Raw genomic sequence first — 12174 nt, forward strand, 5'->3', positions numbered from 1 at the left:
CTGTACAGGAAAAGTGAACTACTTCATGATGTTACAAATGCATTTAATCACATACTACAAAAAACATCCCTAAACATTCGTATACAAAACTTAATAACTAATCTTACTTAGTGATGCCTTACTCCGTATCACCATCCCCCCCACCCTAGCCAACTATCTCCACTCCCCTGCAAGTCTGCTGTTTGAATCACCGCATTCCAAGGAAGTTAGAGGACATTTGCAGTTTCTTCAGGGGTTTTCAGTTGCAACTATGCTGGCAAATGTAATTTTATTTGCAAGTGTTTCTATTCTACTGACAAGGTCAATTAGTCCAAAGAACTATTGGTTGTTCTGTCTGATAGCTCGGTGTATTTATTCAAGCACTTTTACAACCCACAATTGAATGCAGACAGTTACCCCTGTAAACACGACTGTCCACAGGGATTTTCACTACATTTTGGGCACGTAGAAGAAAAACATGCCTTTCTTCCCTCAGCCTGATAGCCTCGAAGTTGGATTACAGCTTGAATTTCAGGGCATGAGGGGAAAGGGGGTGGGCTACTGTTTTAAACGGATACAATCTATTGTACCTAATAAATATGTATCCGTACTAACCCCTAGGATCTACAGAACGCAGAAATTTGATTGATCTCTCTAGGACCTTGAACAGTTTGGTAACGCAATCAACAAGAACGCTCTAACCAAGCATTAAAAAGCAAAAACAGTGGTTTAAAAGAAACAGATACTATGAGTGAAGGGTTAAAGACTACATAAAATGCTTTCACAAAAGCCAACAGCACAACAGAAGGTCTAAGAAGTGTGTGTGTGGGTGCGTGTGGAGGGGAGGCAGGGGGCAATCAGCTGCAGAAGCAGGAATGACTACTGCTCAGCTTTAGCTAGAACTTCCACAGATCAGGAGCATAGCCAGCTTTGCTGTCAGCAGGGCCCAGTTTTGATAATTATATAGCTCACTACAGAAAATGACAAGTCCAGTAAAATCATGAGTTAAAACCTCTATAGAACGGAAAACGGATACGATCGCTAAGGAAATATGGATTCCAGGAAGCAACAAACAGTGAATAACAGACAGAAGTGTAATGTATGGTGTGTACTATTATTTCATCCACATTAAAAGCATCACTGAAAACAGATAGTTTTTCAGGAAAAAAAAAACCAATGACAGATGACTCAATATAACAAATAAATTACTAAAGCTGATGAACAGGTGAGATAAAAAGGTGTTAAGGACTGGAAAGGGGAGTGTTTTACTTCAGTTTAACAGAATAGGGAGCTATTTACCTACACATGTACAGTGTTTTATCTCAGATTTTTAGGCAAACACAAGTTATTATATGGGTGAAAACCAGAATTCTAGACAGAACTAATTAACTTGTACAAAACTGTAAGGCCTACTCAAACAATCCAGTGCCACTGAACACCACAATGACAGGTCCCAGCCAGGTTTAAAAAACTGATCATTAGAAATAAACTTTTGTGAATGCACACATACACATGAAAACAGGGAAGTATTGGTAAACCTGCAGCTTGGCTATTTTGTGGTCGCAATGCTGTGACACAATGGAAAGCACAGCAGTGACAAGAGTAGCAAAGTCCTCGGCTCCAGTGAGCGAGGATATGATCAAACAACAGCCACGCGCACAGAAACAAAATAAAGGAGCTGCTTACCCTCAGAAGGCCTCAGGTTCACAGAGATCTCCAGGAAGACACCCTCACCTGCACTGAGCCCTTAAATGAGGTCTGCAAAGGGGTGGATCCTGGTTTCAGCCCTCCCGGTCACTCAGGTACATCATATACACCTGAGCTCCCCTGGGTTGGGCCTGCCTTCCCACCCGGTGCTCAACCACTCCTTCAAGCTGTGACTTGGCATTTCCACTATGAGTGTAAATGGGCACTGGAAGCCTTCTCAGGGAGCCTGATTAAGCATTCTGTAGTGCTACGTAAGGAAATGGTTGAAGATGAGGCTACAGAATCATGACACCGTGCTACAGTTGCATTTGCATTTACTTTTGGCCAACAAAGCCATACTGGACTCTGGAATTTCATCTCACACCTCAGTTCCTCCTTGCAGAGTTGTCTCCCAGTTAACACTCAGATAATAGAAACAATTCTATGTAGACTTGGACTCAAAACATTGGTTCAACAGCATACAGAACTTTCATAGTCAAATCACTTAACTATCTTGCAAAATGACTAACAGTACTATTTTTCTCAAGTAGTAATACCATCCTATAAACTTCAGAAGCATTGAGTAAATCTAGAATTTTAAGTTTTGTTAACGGTAAGATTAATTTATCAAGTCCAGGTATTTGGTTCTCACTGCAACCTGCTCCCACCTGCTAGAGGAAGAACTAGAATTTGTTTAGAGTCAGGATACACTGGAGAACACTCAAAGTCTGAGAAAAACTTTCTCACCATATTAGAGGACGGCTTCCTTACACAGTTTGGAAGTCAAATTAAGCTATTTGTACCAGAAAAAGCACAATGAAATACAAGCACTTAAAGAATTCCTTTCAAATCCTACTACTACAGCTTCACAAACAGAACTTAACAAGCAAACACACACTATGAAACAGGTACTATCCAACAGTGTATATAAGCAACGTTAATTGCATCAGTAAGTTAGCTTGCTGTTTCTCACTGCAGTGGTGTAGACAGAAAAGCTTTAACTTATACAGGAAGAATCGTGTGCATTTTTTAATTCTTCTTCCATGACGGAACTTAGATTGAATAATCATGACCAAGATTATAACCGTAGTAGACTCTCTCAGCCTCCAAGCCCCAGATTCCCTTGAGAAAAGCTCTGTGTTTCATCAAGTTCCTGACTTGGATGGAACTGCTGACGCTTGCTTTGACATTGTTTTTCTTCTGAAGCAGAAGTTAAACTGACAGTATTAAAAATACAGAGCTCCTTTAACATACCTTTTCCTAATTGAGTCCCTTGATAGGAAAGAAAAGGTCCCTCCATTAAGATTCAATTTTGAATACTGGGACACAAAGTAAGAAAAAAAACACGTATATACAGCATACAAGATAGCGTAACACTTGAGGAACTTCGTTTTTCAATTTAGAGGACCCAATAGAAGAGTTTTCTCTTAAAATATCATTTCAAAAAGAAGGACAGATAAAAATGCTACAGTGTGTGGGCCAACAAAATCAGCCCCCACACCATATCCATTCAGAAATGATTGTGCTAATGTGGATCTCACTGTACACATACCACAGGCACAGAATGTTACTTAGATAACTGCATTTCTCATGATTCCATGGGGAAGCTTCTCCAGTATACTACTAATCCAGGGCATCAAAAGCAAAACAACTCCAATTCTTTCATTAATATCCAAAGTTCAAAGCATATGCTGGTCACCTTCCAGGAACACAAGAAGGATGAGCAGGTCACATCGCTATAGATAAGAGCAAGGAGCAGTGGTGTTATTAAACCAGCCCTTCTTTAGCAAAGGACAGTTCTTGTGAACACCCCTGACCAGCAAAACATCCTCTCTGCTGGAAGGTAGGAACAGCACGTACCAGTTGCATCAATTATGAATTATTCTGTTGACCAAATTTGACCCTTGGCATCAATAACCAGGCTTAACCAAAGAAATCCAGTGATCACTTCATTTCTCTGTTTTGCAGCTTTCCAGTACTGGTAAATTATATGTGCAAGTAACAGATAATTTATGGCATCCTGGTGAAGTAAACCCATATTCAATTATCAAAACAGCAGGATAATAAAAGTTAAAAGAAAGTGGTGTTGATGATATCATCTACAGAAAACCCTACAGATAGGCAAGAAAGACCACATTCTACATGCTATCCAAGTAGAACTAATTCATCACTTCCTCAGCACCAGGCTTATTTTGTAGAAAGCTAACTGAATATTTTAAACAATCTGAACTCAAGGAGTAACTAAGGGCTTGGCACTGCTTATTTCTTATACAGAAGGATGAACATGAATGTAGGGTTTCTGGCTGAAGTACCTGAAGCTCAGACAGGAAGCTAAATCAATTATCAGCAGTGTATTTCATCTTCAGAGGAAGGTCATTTAAAATGCATCTTTGATGTCTCATCAGAGACTCAGAAGTAATAATCTTTCTTAATCCACTAGCTTGCAACAATACTGTGCTGTTAAGTTCACCTCTCCGTGTTTGTCATTATCTATGTTTACTTCACCTATAGAAAACTGACAGATAAGCAACTCAAAACATCACGAGAAATCCAACCTCCCCACTACAGTCAGTGAACAATGTAAAGGAATTAAAGTAGAGATTAAATCTCCTTAATTGTCTTTAAGAAAAACACCCTCAGTTTGGGCATTTTTTCTGATTGACAGTTCCCAGCTGTACCACAGAATCCCTTAGTTGAGCACAGATGTGTCCCTGTCCGTGGTGCTCAGCCAAAATACCACTGCACAACAGGGCTTGCGCTTGTTATGGGTCTGGAGCAGGAAGTTACAAAACACAAATCAAAAACAAAAGGGTGAGAAAACCTGAGAACAAAACAGGCACTACTCAGCAAGAGAAAGCCACACTGCCTGACAAAAAGCAGAAGACCCACACTTGCCAGCAAACATACCAAGATTACAGGGTTTTCACCTGAGTCTTCAAAATCATCTCCATAACTGACTCCTGATAGAGCTGCTAACCATGCCAGTTCCCCTGCTTCAGCGAGAACAGTTTCCAAAGCAGGCAAATAGCAAACCTTTTGCTTACTGAGGTTCTGCAAAGCCATGATGTTACCCATGTGCAGATCCGCCCTAGTGCATACACAGAGTACACAAGTGGTCTGCAGCTCTTCTCCACTGGAGTATTTCTGGTTATTTGCTTTCAAATCTGAACATCCAATACATCTTGTCTAGCCTGTGAATCATTACTACCTTGACACAGTTTTAAAAGCATGCTTTTTAAAATCTGAGCATACAGAGCAACGCCATGCACCAGCAACAGTTTGGTCCCATCACAAATTGTTTTGCTTTACCTGAAATATGTGGGGGAAAAAAAAGAAAAACATCACTCAAATAAGAATTCATGCTAAGTCCAAAAGCTACACCGAAAGAGGACTCATAATGGAATCCAAATAGGCAAATGATACATTGCCCATTTCATCCCCAGTTGCTGGAAAGTCACATACACTGTCTTCAGCTGCCGAGTACTCTGCAAGGCACAGCACAATACAGAACTTTGTTTCCTTCTGTATGAATTCTGCCTCTAAAAGCAACTTTAATTTGGGGACTAAACACTTGTGTCTTCTCAAGTGTGAACTGATGCAAGAAGTCAGTAACAACTGTTCCCAGAAAGCCTGCCCACATCTTAGCAAAATACCATTTGCACCAAAAAGTGTAGACCTTGAAGTAATGAAGTCCAAAGGTATCCTGCTTCACTGTCTGAAGTCACTAATGCACAGGCTCGTAGCAGCTGCAGTGGCCTCTACTAGACAAATACAACATGAAACTCTCCTTAATCTGAGCATCACAACGATTAATCTTCTTATGAGAAGCTAAGCTGCTGACCACCTCAATGCTTTGAGAGATGTACAAAGGCAGTCATCAAGAAAAGTAATATTTGAAGCCTAGCAGTCTTCTGCAGCAAACTTTTCACTCACCTGCTTCACAGCAAGCACAGTGTCACAGTGTGGTTCTCACATGCTTCAGTCTGGATGCTGTTTAAAAAAAATGCCCACATAGACTACTTTGCCCATACAAAATAATTTGTACTGTTACATAGGAGAACTCTGAGGCAGGAATGAGACAGTTGCTCTCCAAACATCCCAGCTGTGATAAAAAGATGCATGAGTGAGATGTGTCTTAATGCACACCACTCAACACTTCAACTGGCCTTCCTCCAGCTGAAGAAGACAGGTGAATACTGTCAGAATGCAAGAGCTGTTCTCAGCCAGAGGATGAGTGACAAACAAGCTTGTTACTTCCTACTGAGAAAACAATTTCATTATTAATTCCAAAATAAGACATTCTTACAGAACTATACTTAAATCTAAAGCTCGTGGTGTATTATAGATGAAACAAGAACACCGCCCTCTTTAAAAAAATAAACTACTACGGAAAAAAAACCAACATGGAGGCATCACGTGACCTTCATTAAGACACTGAGCTGGGCAAGAAGCCATGGAAAAATATAAAATTTAGTTGAATTCTCAACCCAGTTAATCAGTTCTGAAGCCAATGGCATAATCATTGTGTAATTAAGGAGATTTCTCTCAAAAATTCAAGCTCACGCTGCTTTATTAATCTGTGTCAGAGAGGCTGAAGAAATTAAGTTGTTTCAGGACAGAAGATTCAGGAACACGTTTTGAATATCGCACAGATTAGAAAAATGCTCCAACCAATGGCAATATTTAACAGCACAGTGCCCAGAAAATCAACTATTGGTATGTTACAGTAAAGTACTGCATCTCATTAGTAAGCAGCGTGACCACATTTTCTTCAGTTTTGAAGATTAAATACATGAGCATGTGTTATGCATCAGAATTGCTCTTCTCATGCAACACATTACAATCGCATTAATTTAATAGAAATGTTTCTACAAGCATTTCACAGACATGTACTTTCTTTTCTAAATTAAATGCTCTATGTATAGAATCTTGTGTTTAAGAAGGAAAAAAAAACGGAGTATTTCCTGAGAAACCACAAAACACAAGCTTGTAACCAACAGCACAAGCTCAAAGTCCTCCTAGAAACATATCTTACTGTTTGTATAGATCTTTAACAAACTCTCAAAAGGGGAAGCTCATCACTTCATAAGAAACTTATGTTCTTGAGATATAGGCAGAATGCTGTAGTAAATATTATTATAAAAGGACAATCATTTAAATAATAGGGAAAGTAAACTACAGACAAAAATCAAAATGATAAATAAGGGCAATGATGACATCTAGTGGACACTCACAGAACCGACTAAAACTAGCAAGGAAAAGATAATCCTAGTTTTAGCGTTAGACAAGGTGAAAGTAACAAATGGGTAAGTTTTAATTAAGAGAAAAAGATTTAATTAAGAGAAAAGACAACATGTTGTTGGAAGAAAGAAGCTTCTTGTGTGATGATTCATAAAAATAACATTTCAAAAGAGTTCAAGACTCCCCCCATTTAAGATGCAGCACAGAAGTACTGTTGTCCAAAACCTGAAAGAACAGCGCACATCAGAGAAAGAATGAAGACTGTAACATAGTAAAGGCACACGTTTACTAAGCTTCCTATTCCCACCACATCTAAAACAAGTAGATACTCAAGTTGTTCTTGTTCCAACTAAGAAGAAAGAAAAACAAAAGGGAAGCAATAAAAAGCACCAAAGTCCAACTTCAGGCCACTAAAAAAGCCTTTTTTTTCCAGTCCACGCTCTTGCTTATTGTGAAATCTGACACATAAGGGAGGTAAGATAAACCTCCCCAATATACGTCCCCATAGCAGCTGAGGACCAAAGACAAGGAAGCTGAAAAACGAGGTTATTGTAATGAAGAATTATCCAAGATACTGGCTCACAAGTATCTCAATTAGTTCATCCAGCAAACTACTACAGAAGGTAACACGTGCTTTTAGTGTATACCAAAAGCCTAGTACATAAACTAAACTAAACGGCTAAAGCACCTCAAACCTCATCTCAGTAGCTCTTAGAAAGAAACTTGCTCTGGCTAGAAGTACCATCATAAAAAATACGGTTTCAATTGTTACATTTTAGTAAATAGAAGTAGCAACAAGACGCTACCAATCTCTGTCCTGTCAAAAATGTCAAGCATCAAAAATCACAGCTATTGAAAAGGAAACTGGACTGTTGACATATCACCAAGAGAAAAACACTGTGTCCACCTGAGTGCTGAATGACTGCCCACCAGAATAATTACACGCAATACACACAATATTTCAGTGACATACAGAGCCATAATTGAAGTTCGTAGTTCTAAACTCTGATTCCAAACAAGATTCAGTAGAGTAATCCCTTCACAAAAATAACTTAAACACATGATTAAGTTTCTCCTCCCCCTTCCTCCCTTTAAAGCCTAAAAGGGAAAGCATTCCTCTTGATGTACACAGTGCACAGGGCTTTCCGATGCTTCATATCTAAGCAATTCTGAACAGTCCTGTTCTGAAAATCCCATTTTACAACCCATCACAGGATCTATATAACAAGCTTGATTGTTGGCAAACAAAGTGTGAAGAAGCAACGTAAAGAGTGTAAGAGATAAAAAAGGCAAATACTAAAATGAATCAGGAAGCTTTACTCCTCCAAGAACAGCAACCTCCAAAAACATTTTCGTCACATCAAATATAACCTAAGAAAAAGGGGCTGTTTTAAGGCAAAGGACAAAACATTTTTGACCTACCCGGATTTCCTGGAGATTATGGAAATTATTTCCTACTCTGACAGAGATTTTGCTTGGAGTGTAACTTTCATCAGATTTGTAGTCTGCATAAATGCACAACGTCTTCACCGTTGTTTTCCTTCTGCAAGAAGCAACAGAAGTATGTAAGCAGCCTGAAGGAAGACATTTGGTACGAGTTTGCTGCTGTAACATTTATCAGTAGACAATCATACTATAAGAACCTTGGTGTAAAAGCACCTAGTATTTGCACATTAAATAACACACACCTTGGAATTTTAGCAGCATCTTTTGCCTGTCTTCATAAAGGTCACGATACAAAGAACTGCAACAAAAGGTCAAGACACCAAATAAATACTTACATGCGATGAAGCACACTTGGTTTACCAGAGGCTCTGCTAATACACCAAAAGGGGACTCCACGTCTAACTACATCTTAAGAGTTTGGTTAGAGTACTCAAGCATCCTAAAGCCAATCTGGTCACCCACAGCAAAACAGAAAATTAAAAGTTCTTTCAGATAACCAGCTGCTAAATGCAGGACTGCTTCAAAGGCAGCCAACTACCCTTCAAATTATACTTAATGATAGGAAAAGTTAAGACTCAAATGTTACCTTAGACAGATAAATGCAAAACGGCTACAACTGGTCTACTGCTAATGATCCCTTTCAAATACTCATCTTTATAAAGGTTTTTAACTGGCCCTTTGTCAGTTATGCAACACAGGACTACTTCAGGAATCCTTACACGACCAAAACGGCAGTCCTGGTGAACAGATATGAACACAAAGTTACACAAAATGGTCTAAATCATAAAGACACATCTTTATTACCTAAATTGGATGTTCACCAAATGAGGCTGTGATCCATCCGACTGCCAATAAGTTTCTAGATTATCATCTCGTAACTGATCCACTCCAAATCCTAAGAAAAAAAGAATGACAGCCTTGAATATTTTTTCTCTGATGTAGACATCACAAATATATGTTTTTACAGCTGTAGCAAATCAAAATACATACTCTTAAAATTAAAGAAATAGTTCTAAATATTCCATTTGTGCTTGTGACAAAAGAGTAACAAGAGACTATGACAAGAGTCCATCAACAAGAACTCAGCACTGGAGTGTCTTCACATTAACCTACTGAGGTCTTCAGGGCTTTTCATCATTCAACATACCGTCAGATTTCAAATGGTACAAATTGATTCATGGCAAATGCAACAACGATCCTTAAGAGTTGTGTCTCTACATATTCTATAACTAAACTGTTGAATTAAGTTAAAGTCATTAATAGACAACAACCAACTACTAGAAAATTTTAGTGAAAGCAGTATTTTCTTTACAAGGTGCTTCTTGAAACGGTTTTGTATTTTCAAGCAAACAGCCAGAACAAGGAGTAGAAGTCAGAAACAATATTCCTAAAAGCTGATGTTGTGACGTTTAAAGAAAAAAATTCCACATCTTTTTTTACCCCTATTCTTTAGTTAACCTTCTACTAGTGACATCATTACCGCAATTGCTCGGACAAGCTACAGTTCAATTTAGCAGTTTGTTTTGTTCGCAATAAAAAACACCCTTTATTCTATTGGAGTAACTAAGTAACATAATATTTTCCTCCAAAGATACCAAGATATCAGACCAATAATGTTCAGCCTGAGCATGATTTTAAGACAGATTGACAATGACTCTGGTATGCAGCAAGATCAAGTCCCAACACGTTTCTGAAACAGCAACTTAACCACACAGAGTGAAAAGAATTTCAGAGTTTTTGAGGTAACTTACAGTTGTAAGCTTTAAACTGCCTCGAGCATAAACTAGGGTGAAATGAGTTACAGTGACACCTCCCCATAAAACAGAGATACTGTCCTACTCTGTATGAGCAATTTCGTATTGAAACACACACTAAGTAACGACAGTAACATTGAAGACTTATGCGAAGTGCTGTGATTTTACCTGGCTTACAGGATGAAAGTGACCAAACTGCTTGTGAGCCTATTTCTCTAACAGTACCCGTCCTCTCTAACTGCTTTGGATCAGCACCAGGCGGTGTCTTGTTCGGGGTAGTCATTACTGATGAAAAAAACCCAGAAGTTAGTTACATTCTTAGCTTGATAAATAAAACTACAGGGCCGCATCTGTTCCTATAGAAGCATTAACTCTGTAGCCTCACATTTGGGTAAACTACACAGCCTAAAGACTAGCGCAGACTTATAAAACGTAAAACCACTGCGCCTAGCGAAGCAGCCCGAGCGGGCTCCCGCGGCCCTTCCCGCCCCCTCCGCGGCGGGACTCGTACCGAGGAGCCGCGGCCCCACCTGAACCTCAGCACGGCAGAAAGGAGCGGCAGAAGGCGCACGGAGCCGTCCCATACGCACCCGCCGACTCCGACCGCTCGCGGCCACGCACGCGCAAAGCGGCACGGCACAGCGCGACCCGCGCTCCTCTAGCGCCGGGAGCGCGGGCACTTCTCTTACGTCAGACGGCGCTCCGTCGGCGTCGCTCATTGACGACGTCACCAACACGCGCCGCGCCGCGCCGCGCCCCGCCCCGCCCCGCCCCGCCCCTTCCCTCCTGCTGGTGCCGCTCTGTCCCTACCCCGCGCCCATCCTTCCTCTCCTCTCTATGGTGCGCGGCGCAGGCCCCGCCCTGCTGGGGAGGCGGCCATCTTGGCCGGGTGGCGGCGGGAGCACGTTGTGCCGGCAGCGGCGGCGGCCGCCGAGTCCGGTCCGGAGGCGGGCTCCTATTTTATGGTAAGCGGGCTCCGGAGAGGCGGGAGGGCGGACCTGTGCCCTCGTACCGGAGCTCAGCGGGAGCGGCGCGGGGCCCCCTCCTCGTGCCGATGGGCCGGCTTTCCGAGCTGGGCCCGGCCGCGGCCCCTTGGCGTGGCAGCGCGGATATCTCCGCTCAGGCGCAGCCCCGCGGCTGGGAAATCCCGTCCGCTATGAGGAGGGAGAGCTGCCCGCGCGGGGGCACACGCTGCTTGGGGCAGAGCCGGGCTTTGCCTGAATGTCAGAAAGATAACGTGGTGTGTAAGCCCTGCGCGCTTGCGTGGCGGAGAGATCCTTTGAGGTAACAGTAACCTTGGCGAGGTAAAAGGGTTTGACTGCTCTTCGCAGTGCGACTTGAAAAAACCAAAAGCAGACAAGGAACCTCTCCAGGGCTGCAGCTGCCAACAAAAAAAAGAGAAAATAATAATTAAAAAAAAACCAAACAGTAGTTTTCCTGTATGCCGTTTCCAGTGGATGGCTTTATGCCTTTTGCTTCGTGTTGAAATATGAAAGATGGAGTGATAATGACCGCGATTCAGCCCCGGCTGAGCACACCCACTCGTTGTGCTGCGTCAGTGCGTTTGACCATATGCTTTTCACGTTCACGTTGCATTTATTTCCATGTTCGTGTTGTACCTCGTGAGCAATGCCGTGGGTTAAGTGCAGTCATCGGGTATGGGGCTTCCTGAAACCTCTTGGACGCTGTATTCTCAGTTTCTGAAACGTTGAAAGCTTGAGTGTAGGCTGGTTTGTCATTCTTAGCGTACCCTGTTGCTACTTGTGCCACTTACTCCTGCTTTTGCTTTGACACTGTCAAACAGAGAACCTCCATATGTGGGCTCTTCGTTTTTAATTTTGGCATTCTAACTTTTTCTTGTGGAGTCATTGAATGAGATCCATTAGCAGTGGATCACGAGAGAATTGTTGAGGCTCGTTACTTCCACAGGGAAGTGTGAATGCTGCTCATTTCTTCCCACTGTGTTTAGTTTACTTGTGATGCAGTGTAATTTAATAAAAATATTAACTATTTTTTTCTGCAGAGTAACTGAGTTATAGCTCAGTTCTGAACACAGATCTCTCTTTCG

The 12174-nt window shown here is 41.4% G+C and overlaps 1 protein-coding gene across 1 annotated transcript in view; it reads right to left on the bottom strand.

Moving 5' to 3' along the window:
- ANAPC10 (anaphase promoting complex subunit 10) overlaps nucleotides 1-10711 on the bottom strand; it is a 29665-nt gene extending 18954 nt beyond the window's left edge. Inside the window, exons 1-4 of the mRNA XM_065736389.1 lie at nucleotides 10637-10711; nucleotides 10275-10391; nucleotides 9157-9247; nucleotides 8329-8449 (exon numbers count right to left, since the gene is read on the bottom strand). Coding sequence (XP_065592461.1) covers nucleotides 8329-8449; nucleotides 9157-9247; nucleotides 10275-10389 — 327 coding nt within the window. The 5' untranslated portion in view covers nucleotides 10390-10391; nucleotides 10637-10711. The remainder of the gene's footprint in view (nucleotides 1-8328; nucleotides 8450-9156; nucleotides 9248-10274; nucleotides 10392-10636) is intronic.
- Nucleotides 10712-12174: the final 1463 nt, after the last annotated feature.

This window comes from Cyrtonyx montezumae, unplaced genomic scaffold (genome assembly GCF_038088225.1).
Source record: "Cyrtonyx montezumae isolate F1298 unplaced genomic scaffold, pur_monq_1.0 scaffold_2, whole genome shotgun sequence".
Taxonomy (NCBI): Eukaryota; Metazoa; Chordata; class Aves; order Galliformes; family Odontophoridae; genus Cyrtonyx; species Cyrtonyx montezumae.